Raw genomic sequence first — 16,942 nt, 5'->3', positions numbered from 1 at the left:
CTTCTGAAGCTCTTGGCATAGCGGAAAGCCAAGCCTCTAGTGATTTAGTAGAATGAGATCTTAGAGAAGAAATTTATTGGAAATAAAAGGTTCAAGTTGACTAACTTCAAGAAGGGGACAAGAACACCACATTTTTCCATAAATTTGTGTAGGCTCAACGTAAAAAGAGTTACATTTATTCTCTTGTTACTTATGATGGGATGCATCTAACCTCCTCTCAAGCTGTGTCTAGGAAAGCTATTTAGTTTCACTCTACTCTCTTTTCAAATGACTTGCCTCCAGCAAAGATTGAGGAGAATATAATCTTGTCCTATATTTCCTCTATTGTGACTTGGGAGATGAATGACTCTCTTATGTAGTTGATTTGTATGTCTGACTTGGAGGAGGTGGTCTTCAGCTTGCATAAGGGCAAAGCTCTGAGGCTTGATGGCTTCCCTATTGAATTCTTCCAGGAATTTTGGGATATTATCAATCATGACCTTTTGGATGTGGTTCAGGAGTCCTATTCCAACAAAGATATTCTCTGTGCCTTGAATGCTACTTTCCTAGTCCTTATTTCAAGGAAGGAAGAGGCTAATTAGCTAGACTTCTTTAGGCCCATTGCTCTTTGTAATGTGGTCTATAAAATCATTACTAAGCTCCTAGAAGAGAGGCTTAAATTTTGACTTCCCATGGTTATCTCTAAGGAACAAGGGAGTTTAGTGGTTGGAAAACAAATTTTGGATGGGGTAGTTATTGCTTTTGAAGCCATTCACTCTATGCATACTTCTAGAGAACATGCCATGTTCATCAAGCCTGATATGGCTAAGGCTTATGATAGAGTCAATTGAGGTTTCATGTAGAAATTTCTTCTGGCTTTTTGCTTCAGTCAAGAATGGGTTAGCTGGGTTTTGAGTTGTGTTACTACTCCTTTCTTCTTGGTCCTTCTTAATGGTGAATCGTCGGAGTTTTTTGGGGCCTCTAGGGGTCTTCGCTAGGGAGATCCCCTTTCTCCTTATTTGTTTATCATTATGGCTAAGGGATTTGGTAGAATTATCAAGTCTCATGTTTCCCAAAATCTGATTCAGGGCTGGCAATGGGGAAATGGTCTTCCCACTCTTTCCCAACTCTAGTTTGTTGATGATAGGGCCCATGCTCGGATAGTTTGGATTCTGGAAGTTGAAGCCTCTCGGCTCACCTTGGATACTTATTTGGCTGCCTCTAGTTAGAAAATCAATGACCACAAGTCCTCTATTGTTTTCTTCAAAACTCCTAAGCCTATCTAGCGAAGGACTACTAATATCCTAAGATTTCAAATTAAGTCTCTCCCTCTAACTTACTTGGGGGTCCCTATTGTGGTGGGAAGATAGCCCAAGCTTTTCTAGTAAAGCTTTCTCGACAAGCTTCAGAAAAAAATTCAATCACTCATAGGTGGCTCTCTACTGATAGCAAAGTGACTCTCCTACAATTTGTGATTTAGGCCCTTTCCATATAAAGAAGCATGGTTCAAGCTGCCCCTACGTATTTTCTTAAGGAATTTGATGATCTTTCTCGCCAATTTCTTAGGAGCGACAATTTGCAAAATACTAAATGGAGCCTCATTAATTGAGATATCATTTGTAAGCCAAAAAAGGAAGGAGGCCTCAGCCTTCATTCTACTATCTTATGCAGTCAAGCTCTTGCTTCCAAGTTCTATTGGTGTTGGTGTTCCAGTTAGTCCCAACTTTGGGCCTGTACCCCGTCACACAAGTATTTACTTGGTGTTGAACCTTTAGATGTTTCCAAGTTTCCTCTTGAGGGAAGAGGCTCTATGGTGTAGAATACCCTCAAGATTGGTGCTCAACTAGTGAAGAGAAGTTTATTCTAGATCTATAATAGAGGCATCAAAGCTCAATTTTGGAGTGATTCCTAGAATGAGCATCCTCCTCTCTTCTCCTCTCATCAACAATTACAACCTCTTTGTGATTTTTTCCTTTCTGCTAGATGCAGTAAGGTGGCTCATTATAAGGAGGATCATAACCTAGGCCTTGTTGTTGGTTACAGATGGAAGAATTCTTTTGATTGGTCGTTGGGTGGCTATCTTGGGGATTAGCTAGAGCTTTCTTAGATCTTGGCTTCTAGGGAGTGCAACTCTCTACAGAAACATGATGTTTTGGCTTGGGGAGGTGCTTCTAGCAAGTACTCTATTTATTCAGGGTACCTTGTGCTAACAAAGCAACTATTTGGCAAGGTGGAGGTCTCTTGGTGGAAGAAAGCTTGGAATAGCTTTTCTTGGCCTAAGTGTAACTTTTTCCTCTAGATTCTAGTTTACAATTGTTGTCTTACTTGGAAGAATCTCGACAAGAGAGGCTCCTAGGGGCCTTCCATCTATGTCTTATGCCACAATAGTGAAGAGATTGTTTCTCACTTTTTTTTCTAGTGCCCCTTTGTCAAATAGATTTGACACTTCTAGTGGAGTTTGTGGGGATGTCCATGCTGGCATGTTTCCTCCTTGTCTAAGTTTTGGGACCGTCTAGGCCACCCCCCTTCCAAGACCTCTTTTCTTCAGGTTGCTTGGACAATTGGCCCTTCCCTTATTTTATGGCATGTTTGGCTTGAGAGAAATTGGAGGATCTTTCATGATGTGTAGTTGGGGATCAAGCACCTATGGGGGAAAATTACTAATTCTCTTCATGAAACACTCTTGGCTAAATGTGACTTTGGTGGAGGTTTGGACCTTGAATATGTTGGTATTTACTCACATCTTTCCTTTCCTCTTTAGGGAGGCCCTCTCTCTCTCCCCCACAAACGCTCTGGGCATAGAGCTAGGCAGTGCTCTTAGCATGTTAATTGTGAGGGGCATTGGACTCCTCCCCAGGATGGAGTTCTTAAAATCACCACTAATGGCTCTTCTCAAGAAAATCCTGGACCAACTGGTATTGGGAGAGTTGGGTGTGATAGTTCTAGTGATGTTCAGTTTATGTTTTCTATCTATAAGGGTTACTATAGAAATAAACTCATGGAAGCCCTTTCTATCATGGTTGTAGTGGAACAGTGTTGTCAACATGGCTAGAGAAGAATTACCTATGAGATTGGCTCGTAGGTGGTTGTGAATTTATTGAATAGACAAAACCTTGTAGATTTGGATTGGCATTTGGCTCTAGAAATTTAACATATCACTCAGTTATGCAATTCTCTAGATTCTATGTCTTTTATGCATATCCCTTGTGAGTGGAATGGTGTGGCTGATTGCTTGGCTAAATGGGCCTCCGAGCATGTGCTGGATTGGAAAATTATTGATCATAGGATGCTTCCCCTTGATTTATCCCTAAAGCTAGCTCAACTTGTGGACCAGGATAAAGCTCTTTAGTGCTCTTTATTTCTTCTGTTGTTTTGTTTTCTATGGTATTCAATAAATTTTTTACCCCTCTTTTAATATAAAAGCTAAAGGCAAGTACTAAGCCACTATATGGCACTTTTTTACAACGTGTGATATCTTGTTCAAAATATTATTATTTGACATCTAATTTGAAGTTTTAGTTTGTGGTTACAAAATTTAAACTCACTTTCATTAAAAGCATTCTTATTTTTTAAGGTTTTCTTTTCCTTTATTTAATTAAAAGAAAATAATTAATAATAGTTATTTTTTTTAGTCCAATTACAATGATTTCAGGAAAATATAAAATTACCATTCTTTTTAACAAAAGATAGTTCTATTGGATGCTTAGTTTTAAATTCATATGATATAAGTTAAGAAGTCTTTTAACAATGACATATGCTTATCATTTTTCCTCTACTTCATTGCTACATGCTTCTCCTTTCTTACACTCATTGCATGATATGTTTCATATGTGTCAAATATACTAATTAAAGAGAACTTTCTCTATTATTAGGAAATTTATTGAGCATAGATTTAAATTTAATTTATTATTAGAAGAATTTAAGCATTCTCGTAAAACTAATTGTAAAGTGTAGTAATTGTTGATTTTCTACTCTAAAGCAAAAAAATAATAATTCTATCACTATCACCTTCTATTTCTTTTTTTTTTTTGAAAAATCGACCATTATTTTTAAAAGTTGGATGATGATTATAATGTAGAAAATGTATACGACAAATAAATTTTCAATAGGAAGTGCATGTGTGTGAAGATTGTAATATTTGTATCAACATTTTTTTATATGTTTCCATGACAGACTGTGAACCATAAAATTCATTTGTCTCTGATTGAAAGGATGAAGAGAATTATTGCCACTGATGACCAAGTTTTAGACTGGGCAAACATGATGTCCATGGCTACTCTGCCTCTCCAGACGGGAATGCTCTCACAGTTGAAATCATGTTCTCTTCCAACATAGATGGCTCTAACTTGTTGACATTTTTCTAAAATAATATTTGAAAAAAAAAAAAAAACTGTTTTCCTTTATAAGATGTAATTCATTCTATTTGAAGGCTGCAAAACTAATCTAAATTTATAAATTTATTTGATTTTAATATGTGAAATAAAAATATAATTTTACATCGTAATTATTCTATAATATTCTATAAAGGTACTTATTTAAAAATTAGTTCACATTTATTTATTTTATTTTTTAATTATTTAATTTACAACTTTGGATAATATCAAGGTTATCACATTTAAAGTTAAAAAATATATATAGCAATTTTTTTAAAAAGTTATTTAAATAACTAAAATATAATATTAAGTTATTAGAATTATAACTTCCAAAATAATCTATGTTGATATTAACAACTTATTAATTGCAGTTAAATGTTCAAAAATTACATACAAAAAACATATAAATTATAAGGGAAAAGAACATGTTAAATTGAAATTATGTTAATCCCCAAAATAATGCAAGTCTTCCATTTTGTACAATAGAAATTAATTCATTTTACTGAAAGTAGCAAGGTGTATGAATGTGATTTGATAGATTCGACACATAGCAATGGCCATATCAATGTGTATGAACATGACATCTGACCCTTGCAAATATGTTGCACCCTAGCCGATGTTGATCTGTTATAAGATCCTCCCCCTATCCCCTCCTAAAAACACTTGACACCATTAGTAAGCATGCATGCATGCAAGCAAGGCATGTGTTTATTTTCCTAGTCCTCACATTGTATTTTTTTAATGCAATCATTACCATGTGGTTATTCACATAGAATCTTAAGGGTGATTTAAGAGATATATCTATATAGACATCAAAAGAACAGCTTGAAAAGACAATTTTTTGTGACTATCCAACAAACTAATTAGAAATATATGACTATCCAACAATTAAAATATTTCTAACTCGAACTTGTGACTATCAAACAAACTAAACCATATTTTATATATATCTAAATAATTTTCCATCAAAAATTACCCATAGTATTGGAATTTAAGCCACCTCACTGATTATATAGATGGAAATTTCGGCCTCCTCACTGATTATATAGATGGAAATGCAATTCATATGACAAAATTGTGTTCAATTATTGGGCCGTCATACCTCTACCATGTGATTGATTACTAAAATATTTCAAAGAAGTTGATGACTCAAAATTGTGTCTAATCAAAGTAGAGTGAATTCCATGCAAGTCTTGTCAAGTCAAATCAATGCGCAGAAAAATTGGCATAAAAATTGGCCTCTTGTGGCCGACTGTGGCTCTCTGCTTGAGGTAAAATACTTTAGAGTGTGTGGCGCTTAACAGTGCAACTTTTCTTCAATTTTAATTCTTAAAACTCTACCTAAATATATTGAAACTTTGTCGTTGCCACTTCATTATTCCATATTATGTTTCTAGTGGACGTCTCTTTCCAATATTTTAGCATAAACATGTTGTGAACGTTGTAAATGCCGTTCGCTCTTATTCACCTCTCACAAAAAGTAAAATTCATCATATATTTTTGTCTATAAAAGGCTAAGAAATACCCTGCACGAATATACCCCTTAGCAATGACTCTCATGTCTGTCTCTTCCTCTGGTTTTAGCTTCTGTTTGAAATCCTTTAAGCTTTCTCCCAAGCCATTCCCAACATTAGGTAGAAAATGTCTGATGTGGAGTGAAAAGATAACGAATAAAGCCGTGGCTACCGCTAGTGTTGAAAATATCACTAGGAGGACAGGAAATCATCATGGCAACTTGTGGGATGATGATTTTATACAATCTCTCCCAAAACTGCCTTATGATGTAACCTTCTGCCATCCCATTATCCTCAGCTTTGTTATTCCATTTCTTTTTTAGGATGATAATATGAATTACAATGTAATTTATCTATTTGTTTTGTATGTAATTTTTCAGGCTCCTGAATATCGTGAGCATGCTGATAAACTTGTTGGGGAGGTCAAAAACATGTTCAATGCACTGGGTGCTGCTGATTCTTCTTCACAAAATATCTTGAAACGCTTTGAAATGGTGGATAAAGTTGAACGTCTTGGTATCGGAAGCCATTTTCGAACAGAAATAGCAGAAGCACTTGATTATGTTTACAGGTATTGTGTGAATATTACACTTGAATGATTTAAACATCACATACTAAAGCTTGATTTTTAAACTAAAACAATAAACATTTAGTTAATTAAAATTTTCTTCTATGATATGTGAATGAAAGTTAATTGAATTGCAGATTTTGGAACAACATGAGTAAAGATTTGAATACTGCAGCTTTGGGACTCCGAATCCTTCGACTCCACAGATATCCCGTTTCTGCAGGTCTGATAGGCTTCATTATATGAAACTATTTGCGTTTGTGATTGAAACTATAAGACTTTATTTCCACACCAGAATACAACTTTACTGTTTACCTTTACTTTTGATTCTAAGTATATATGTCATCTTGGATGATGCAAATTTGGCAGATGTGTTAGAAAAGTTCAAAGAAAAAGATGGAAAGTTCTTGTATTGCACGACTCAATCAGAGGAGGAGATAAAAAGTATATTGAATTTGTTTCAAGTTTCATTTATTGCCTTCCCGAAGGAGACAATAATGGATGAAGCTAAAGCCTTTTCTACACTGTATTTGAATCAAATCTTGCAAGAGGCTCCCACTTCTAGTGCCAATCTTCTACAAGAGGTAGTAATCATGTTTGTATGTTTACAAAAATAAACTTATATGTTTTATGGTATTTTGATGTCCGTTTAGATTGTAGGAAATATAGCAACACATTAATACAAAATCTATCATGTGCAGATATCACACAATTTAGAGTATGGTTGGGTCAGCAATTTGCCAAGATTGGAAGCAAGGAATTATATGAACATATATGGAGAAAACAGTTTATGGCTCAAGTAATTATAATAGTTTAATTTGGAATTATATTTGTTTCATTAGGTAAATTTTAATGATTAAAATTCTTAGAGGTTTTTTCTTTGACCAATTATTAGGAGCATGGATAATCAGAAGATTTTATATTTAGCTAAATTGGATTTCAATATTATGCAATCCTTATATCGACCAGAAGTTCAAATGATCTATAGGTGAGTTGACTGAGAGATATCTCAAATATTTTTAAAATTTGAAGTACTTAATCATTTTAGTAATGTAATGTTCTTTGAATCTTTCCTTTTGATTTTGAGTATTTTAATATAAATATAAATTCTATCTATAAAATAATGACTATGAAATTGTAAAATTAATTATTTTTCTAATTTTTTGAGATATTACAATTTTAACTTTTATCTTTCAATGGAATTGATGTAATATCCTTTCTTTATATTTTATATGAAAATTTTAATTGTGTTTGTCATGTTTAGATGGTGGAAGGATACAAAATTATGTCAATTGGAGTCTTGTCGTCATAGACCAGTGGAATATATATTTTCAGGATGTGCAATTACTGGAGAACCTAAACATTCAGCTTTTAGAATTGCCTTGGCAAAATTTTCTACCCTTGCAACGATTATCGATGATTGTTATGATACCTATGGTACCCTTGAAGAACTTGAAATTTTTACTGACGCTGTTAAGAGGCAAGTATTCATTTGCGAGCTCTTTAAGTTCAATCTTTTTAAATAATATATTATTAATATGTACATAATGTTGAAATATGCTTTAGGTGGGATTCCCCTCCCATAGACCACCTTCTAGAATACATGAAAATTGCATATCATGCACTTTATGATGCAATTAATGAAAGTGTACAAGAGGGAGAGAAGATTCAAGGCAGAGACACCATCCACCATGCCCGAAATGCGGTATAAATAAATATTATTTGAAACATTAAATATTATTGAAATTGATCTATTAGAAATTTATTTTAAAATAATATTATATTCTCATTCAAAGTTTACATTTCTATTCTTGATTTATTTCATTCATCTATTTGTGACATACATTCTTTCCTTATATATGTATTATGTATATTTCACAATGCATTTTGCATTTATTTCAATTTGCACTTTTTTTTATAGTTGATTAAAGAATATGTCAATGAAGAGTTTAAAAGTTCATTTAAAAGAGTGTACATTTTTCTTAAAATCATTATCTTTAAAAATTTGACTTAGAATTCGTTATGCAAATCAACTTAAATTATTAAAATTAATTTTTATGATTGAATTCAAATGAGCATTTATGTTATTGCAGTGGGATGACTATTTAGATTCTATGTTGCAAGAAGCTAAGTGGCTTGCTACTGGACATATACCAAATTTAAATACATATTTAAAAAATGGAATAGAGAGTTCAGCCTCTCGTACAGCTACATTGCAAGCACTATTAACAGTAGACATCATTTCAGAAGATGACCTTCAAAAAATTAACTATCCATCAAGGTTCAATGATCTTTTGGGATTGACACTTAGAATTAGAGGTGACAGTAGAACATTCAAGGTATGTTTAATAATGTATTAATCAAAATCTTATAATTTGAAAAATAGAAATATGAGAAAAGTAAATTTTTTTATTTTATAAAATATAGTTCTTACATTCATTCTAAGAACTAAACTTGAACTTATTTCTTAGACTGAGGCAGCTCGAGGAGAAGTTGCTTCATCCATAGCATGTTATATGAGAGATCATCCAGAATCTAGTGAAGAAGATGCATTAAAGTCTATTTATTTTATGTTAGATGAACATTTGAAAGAGTTAAACTTGGAGTATTTAAAGCATGATAAGATTCCAGTGTGCATCATGGATTTTGCCTATGACATGTCAAGGTGCTTTCAACTTTTCTACAAAGAGAGAGATGGATTTAGCATTTGTAATAAAGATATGAGGAATCATGTCAAAAAAATTCTCATTGATCCCATAATATTGTAAATTTATAAATTGTGGGATTTTATGGTTATCGATTACACTTTCAAGTGTAAAAGATCAATATATTTTCTTTAATCAAGTGATAGACCATAGAAAATCCCTAGGTTGTTTTAGTGAATAATATTCCCTACTATTGTTCCTTATTTAGACTATTTCATATCAGTGTATTGCTTTTTATAGCAACACTAGTGATATGCTTCAACTTGTTCTAAGTGTCCATGTTCTAGTTTCAATGTATATTTTATAATAGGGTTTATGTAATTTATTTGAAGATATGTGTAGATTTTACATAAATCTATATCATATTTTTGGAGTCTTAATGTTATTACAGTGTATTGAGAGTACTTTAAATTTTCTTTCAATTAAAGATCAAGTTAGAGCCTCTATTATATAAATTAAAATAGAGATAATTGGATTTTATCTTCTAATTTTTCTTGAAATAAATTTATAGAATTTGAAAGAAAAAAAGTGCAAATTTGAACATATTTGTGTCTATTATAGAATTTTTTTAATTATATTTGTTGTTTACATTAATCATATATCTCATATAGGGCTATTATTCTTATGTATCATGCTATATATAAGTTATTTTAAATAATGTATCGAGGCAAATAAACATGTAAACTTGAATTGGCCATCAAGATATTCATGAGTTAAGAGGAGTGGGAGGGGACATAGTAACTCGAGAATAGAGGACTTTAAAAAAAAATTATTAGTATTATTTTTCTATATCAAACTTTTTCAAATTTATTCTTTCTAATAAAAAGAGAATATATAGATAATCACATTTTGGCTAACATTGGGTATTTCAAAATAATTTTTATTCAATCTATCATTGGAGTAGATATATGATTACATCATTGCTAATTGTAAAGTTTGTGTTGAGTAATGAGTCAATTTGTGTGCAAGTCTTCTTTGAAGCTCATAAATCCTTCCCTTGGCCAAAAAAATCATCCTTTTGGAAGCTCACACAATGGCTCTATTTCCATCCTATTTAATAACTTATACCATCTTCACCCACATTTTAGTCAAACTAAAATTTACAAGACCAAAAGTATTTATTGTTGGTAGCTCAAGCAATAGAAGGGGAATTGGTTTTGGTGGGATATCTATTTGGAGTTTTTCTTCCACCATGCTAGGGCTTCAAAATTTCTTCATGCAAACTCTTCCATTTTTTTCTCATCAATATTTTTTTATAGTATGTCATAATTTTTTAGGGCCCTTATTGTAGATGAAAACTACATGCTAATAGTTATAGAGGTAGCAATAAAAGTAATTTGTGACCTCTATATGGAAATATAGATATAGTAATTAAGATTTATAGTTACCCAATACAGAGCGGTACATATTGATTTTCTAAAAGAAGAATCAAAATGTAGGAACCACTAATGTATTTGAGTTATGTGAAAAAAAATCTTGACTACATATATTTTTTAATTATTATATTTTAATGAAGATTGCTAACTGAGAGGCAATGCTAGTGAGGCATATACTTTTAAATAGCATTGAAAAAACTAAACAATGGTAAAATTGGCAATGTTATTGTCTATGTTATTGGTAATGCCCCAAGATCTCACAAGGGTGCTACCCCTTGACCCTTTCTTGGGGGCACTGCCCCCAAACCCTCGTAGAAATAATCTAGAGGAAAACCATGCCGAATAAACCTCTAAGTCTAATTAGACTTCACATCACTATTATCTCCCACTTGGAGACTAATCAAGCTCCATAATAACCTCCCACTTGGAGACTGATCATAGCACTACTAAACCTATAGCTACCACTGGAATATCAAACCACCCTAGACTCTGTTTTTCTTTTATCCTGCTCAATTGAGAAGACTGAGTGAAGTTGAAGAGGAGTTCAACTTCTCCCTTGTCACTATCTTTGTAAACATACCTGTTGGATTGTCATTTGTATGTATCTTCTCTAGCTTTAATTGTCCATCACCCAAAACTAACTGAATGAAATGGTACCACAACTGTATGTGTTTTGTCTTTGAATGCAGAGTTGAATTCTTCGCAACATGAATGACACTCTAACTATCTGTAAACAAATAATTATCCTTCCAAGGGTGTCCCAATTCTCCTAGGAAGAACTGAAGCCATATCATCTCCTTGGTTGCCTCTGCAGTAGCAATGTACTCTGCCTCAATAGTGGATAAAGCATTAACCTTCTATAACCTAGAAACCTAACTCACGGTTGCCCCACCAATAGTAAATACATAACCTATAGTACTCTTCCTGGTATCAATATCCCTTGCCAAATCTAAATTAGCATATCCCTATAAATTAGTAGTAGAGCCCCCAAAATGTAAACACTTACTAGATGTTCCTCCCAAATATTTGATAATCCGTGTAACTACATTCCAATGCTCAATTCTTAGATGACTTATATACCTATTAACAACTCCACTACATGTGAAATATCTAGCCTTGTACATACCATAGCATACATCAAACTTCCTATTGTTAAAGCATAAGGTACCTTGGACATCTTATCCTCCTCTTCTTGTGTCTTGGTACATATCTCCTTAGTTAACTTTAAATGACTAGGTAAAGGTGTGTTGTTAGCTTTAGCATTCTCCATAGAGAAATGTTGCAACACCTTCTCAATATAATCAACTCGAGATAATATCAATTTCATGTTCTTCCTATCTCTACAAATCTTCATACCAAGGATTTGTTTTGCTACCCCCAAATCCTTCATAACAAATGCATGTACTATCTGGCATTTCATCTCCTTAATATGATCCATGTTAGACCTAGCTACAAGCATATCATCAACATATAAACAATAAATAATGTAGTTGTCATCATCCACCCACTTAAAATAAACACAATGATCTAAATGACGCCTACTATATAAGGTGCCTACTTTCACACCTTTTACTACTAAAAGTGAACCTTTTGAAACCTTCCAATTTTTATCATTAAAATTAACTACACAACCCTCATCACCCAGTTGCCTTGCTGAAATTAAATTCCTACTCAACCTTGGAACATGTCTTACCTCATGTAGTAGCCAATGATTCCCAATCTATAACTTAATCTTAACTTTTCCCTTTCCAACAATCTGATAGAGTTCATTATCCCCCAAATAAACAAGCCCAAAATCCTCTTGGACATAATCAATGAAATAACCACTATGACGTGTAGCATGAAATGAAGCACCACAATCTAAAACCCATGAATCATCAACACTTTCTCAAGATAGAAGCAAAGCATCCTCTTCAAATTTTTTACTTACCATATTTGCCTCCTTGTTTCATTCTAGTTTATCTCTTTCATTGTTCTTTTGAGTCCAACTATCTTTCTTCTTATAACTTGTTTTACCATAGTACTAGCAATCTCTCGGTCCTCTGGATTGAAACCTCCTTCCCTTTGAATTTCCCACAATTTCTAGAATTATTTTGTCTCTCGGTCATTTTGCCTCTACTTTGTGCATTTAAAGAACTTCCTAATGTAGATCCACCAAAAGATTTCCTATGAGTTTCTTCGCTCAAAATAACACCAATCACATCATCATATTTTAGGGTATTAGGTCCAAAAGGAAAATTACTCACAACCATTACTAGGCCATTCCAGCTTTCAGGCAAAGAACACAAAATTAAGAGAGCCCTAATTTCTTCATCAAAATTAATACCCACAGAAGATAACTGACTAGTAATAGTATTAGACTCATTTAAATGATTTACAACAGATCCACCTTCTGCCATTTTCATATTAAATAAATGCTTCATGACAAATACCTTATTTAAAGAAAAGGGCTTTTCATACAATTTTGCTAGGGTTTCCATCAACTATTCCATCATCTTCACTTTGGTAATGTCAAATGTCTCTGATGGTGCCAAGCATAACTGAATTCTTCCAAGTGCCTTTCTATCTAAAATCTCCCATTCCTCATTTGTCATAGTTCCTTGGTTTTTAGTTTTTCCTTCTAATAGCTTCCATAAATCCTTCTGATAGAGACAGTCCTCCATTTGCATCTTCCATAACTAAAAGTTCTACCCATTGAACTTGTCAACCCTCAACTTACCCTCATCTTCCATCACTCCCACTTAGTCTTGAGACTCCCACTCAACCATGAGACCTTCCTATAGAGGATCACTAAAAAAAATGATGATTGTTTGGCTTTGATACCACTTGTTAGGATTAACCTTGGGTAGAAATAATAGTTACATGAAAATATAATTAATATTAGTAAATAATAGATCACACATAAGAGAAAAAAAGACACCAAGATTTAACGTGGTTTGAACCCAATCCCTAGGCTAAATCCACCAATAACAAGTCCAATATTATTTTCTAGTGATTATAACTTGATTACAATCTATAATCCCTTAAGCTCAATACCACTGCAAGAACCAATTTTCACATCACACATTATGAAAATCCCTAACCCTAAGCCCTTTTTATACAAGCTTTTTTCCACTTACAAAATTAGGGCTAGAATAATAGAAAAATAGTAGCCAACACCTCTTGCAATATAAGGGCATTTTTGGCTTTTGAGGTGTTGCCCTTGAAAACCTCTATGGGGGCATTGCCCCTCGACCCCACCATATATTGTGAGAGGGAGTGCACCTAGGGGCCCTGCCCTAGGACTCCATAGGGGCACTATGCCCAAACCCCTGTAGAAATTATCTAGAGAGAAACCACATCGAATAAATCTCTGAGTCTGATTAGGATCCACATCACAACATACCAATATTCATATGTGCAAGTAATATGTATGTTAGGTATGTATATTTTAAAATATTGGTAGCATTTTATGGATATCAAATCAATCACATATGTGCCCAAAATTTAAAGATATCAATACATCATCAAGATCTATAAAATTGTTCATACTCATTAACATGGGGGTGCCCAACATGATTTGAAAAGACCCTGTGGGTTGCATAAAATGTATTTGATCTCCATTTTCATCAATTGATGGTAAAATGGGAAAATACATTTATGAGTTGTCACCTTGAAAATATTTAGTAGTAAAAAAATTTAAATAACTATAAAAGATTATGTGGAGAATAAATTATATATTATTGTACTTGTTGTAGGAAATATTCTTTTGTATTCACTTGTTTCAAATATTCAATTAATTTGCACCAATCACCAATGACAAGTTTTATGTAATTGACATGTTTTTAAAGTTTTATAATTTATTGATGAATTTTGTATTCTAAAAGTTAATTTTCACCAATTTGATTCGTTGTTTTGATTTTGTCTTATACAACCATTTTTTTTGAGGCAATATCTCCATAACTCATTTTCTTCAGTAAAATTTTAGGAAATGAATTAAAAAACTATATTATCTTGATAGAAAATAATTAAATATATTATATATTTTAATTTTTTTTTTAAATATTCAATAATTTTTCGAAAACACAATCATAATCTTTGAAATTTAATTTTTATTATAAGATACATATGATTTTTCTATTTACCATTTATCCTCAAATTTCAGAAATTGGGTTTTATATTGAAGCCTACTTAATTATAATTAATAAAATAAAAAAATATAGAATCATAAATATAAATATAAATAATTTTAACTCAAATAATTTTATTAAATTTATATACTATTTTTTTTGGTGAAACATTATATTTATATTAATAATAATTGGTTCAAAACAACTCCCGGAGAAAAGAACCAGAAAAGAAAAACTTCAATTATTGCTTGATACAAAAAAAAAATGCAGAAGAAGAAATATTGCATCAAGAGAGAGTATCTATCAACACTCATGAATCTTGTCCTAGAGATTCTTAGATCAAGAATATAGTAATTACAAAGAGCCCAAAACTCATATGAATACAATTCATTGATTGGTGCCAAAGACAAGACCCAAAGCCCAGTGAAAAATGTCATAGAGATTACCATCCCTAAACTACATCCAAAACTTCAATTAAGACCATGATGTTAGAAAGCCATTTGATGGAAGTGCAATCCAAGACCTTCACCTACATATAATATCTCAAAAGAACAAGTGAGATCCATAAAAGAAAAACATGTGAAATCATAGAGAAGTCATGGTTGACTATCAAATAAAAATGACCAGGACTCATCCTTATTCTAAACATATTCTTTTCCATAATGTTAACTAAGTTGGGAAAATCAAGGAGTTTAAGTGGGGAAACTAAAGAGTTAATATAAACTCCATCAATACCCAAATTAGCTAGAAAATTAGCTAAAAGGTTTGCCTTCTCTATAAGCATGCATGATGTAACATTCAAAGATTCAATCAAGGAGAGACCATACTTGATGTAATATATACTATATGGACCAATTACATATATGCCATTTAATACACACATTAATAATAATTGATGAATCCCCTTCAACATGTGGCTTAGATATAGAAAGTGATTTTTCAAGTTCCAAACCAAAAAGCAAGGCCAAGGCCTCAACTTTGTTATTAGTACACTGAGGGAGAGAAGATGATTTTGCTACAATCACATGACCTTTAAAATATCTAATGACTATGCCATAGCTAGAGTTTCTTGGATTTCCTCTAGAGGCCCCATCAAAATAAAGTTTGAAATAATGCTCACTTAGAGGAATCCACTTGGTTTGTGCTCAGATAACAGGAATTTTGGATGGACACAATGGAGCAGGAAGATGAGGGGAAAGTAAACCCTTCCACCACTGAATAATATAGCCATCCCAAGGAGAAAAAACATGTTTACCCTTATATTTACTTACTGAAGTATTAACAATCTCAACAATTGATCTCTCTAATCCTTCCAAAAATTGAGGTATTGGAGATGACATCTGTCTAATAATTCTCTTGTTTCTTTCTCACCAAATTGCCCATACTACAGATGCAGGAATGCACTTCCAAAGACATGAAAACATTGATTTAGAGTATAAAATTGGCCATGTTTGGAATAAATCCCATAGAGAATTATTTAATGGCATATGGAAATTAAGCTTATCAAGGACAAAATGCCAACAATCTTGGGCAAAAGGGAAATTTAAGAGGAGGCGGTCTATTGTTTCTATAGCTTGTAGACAGAGCACATAGTTGAAGGGATTAGAAATGTTCAATCTGTGAAGACAACCACTAGTTAAAATTTGGTTCTTGAGTGCAAGTCATGCAAAGCATCCTACTTTTGGTAGAACTAAGCTATTCCAACATAATTCAAAAGCACGATATGTGGTCTGATTATACTGGTTGTGCTGGAGAGCAAAATATTCTAGTTTAATAGAGTATTTACCATCTTTAGCTAGAACCCAAAAGAAGCAATTTGGATGATTAGACATAAAGACATTCCTTTTAGCTAGTACTTGTTTGAAAGAAGTAGCCTAGTTGTGGGATATAGGAAGAGATGAGGGGTCTTGCCAAATGACTAGCCCTATGAACCTATGAATAGTTGAGACATAAGTAGAAAAGGATTTCCCCCAAGCTTGAATCACTGTGTTTGAAAAATCCTTTAGAGAATCAATAGTAGCGGGGGGGGGGGGAACCCATTCCATGAATCAAACCAAAAATTGACACTATCCCCATTGTTCACTTGCCATGATATGAATGAAGTAATAACTTCTCAAGAAGCCATCATGAAATCCCAAATGATAGACCTCTTTGGTGGGTCTAGCATAGTAAGAACTCTAGAAGCTTCCAAGTTATCTAAATATTTCTCTTGCAAAAGGTGACACCATTTGGTAGAGGGTTTTTCATACATTTTCCAAACAAGTTTAGCACCAAAAGCCTTATTCCTTCTATAAGAGGTTGACATGGCATGAATAGAA

The 16,942-nt window shown here is 33.0% G+C and overlaps 1 protein-coding gene across 1 annotated transcript; it reads left to right on the top strand.

Annotated features, from left to right (window-relative positions):
- The first annotated feature begins 5,901 nt into the window (after nt 1-5,901).
- LOC149577124 (alpha pinene synthase, chloroplastic-like) lies at nt 5,902-9,343 on the top strand. The gene is made up of 10 exons (XM_089827913.1): nt 5,902-6,135; nt 6,247-6,437; nt 6,572-6,657; nt 6,804-7,018; nt 7,136-7,233; nt 7,330-7,422; nt 7,699-7,914; nt 8,001-8,139; nt 8,528-8,773; nt 8,906-9,343. The coding sequence occupies exons 1-10, from the start codon at nt 5,902-5,904 to the stop codon at nt 9,200-9,202; spliced, it is 1,815 nt and encodes a 604-aa protein (XP_089684039.1). The 3' UTR covers nt 9,203-9,343.
- Nucleotides 9,344-16,942: the final 7,599 nt, after the last annotated feature.

The sequence above is a fragment of the Cupressus sempervirens genome, chromosome 1, assembly GCF_028749045.1.
Source record: "Cupressus sempervirens isolate cs-2001-9-10 chromosome 1, ASM2874904v1, whole genome shotgun sequence".
Taxonomy (NCBI): Eukaryota; Viridiplantae; Streptophyta; class Pinopsida; order Cupressales; family Cupressaceae; genus Cupressus; species Cupressus sempervirens.
The sequence above is the reverse complement of the archived record's forward strand: the minus strand, read 5'-3'. Positions and strand labels throughout refer to the sequence as shown.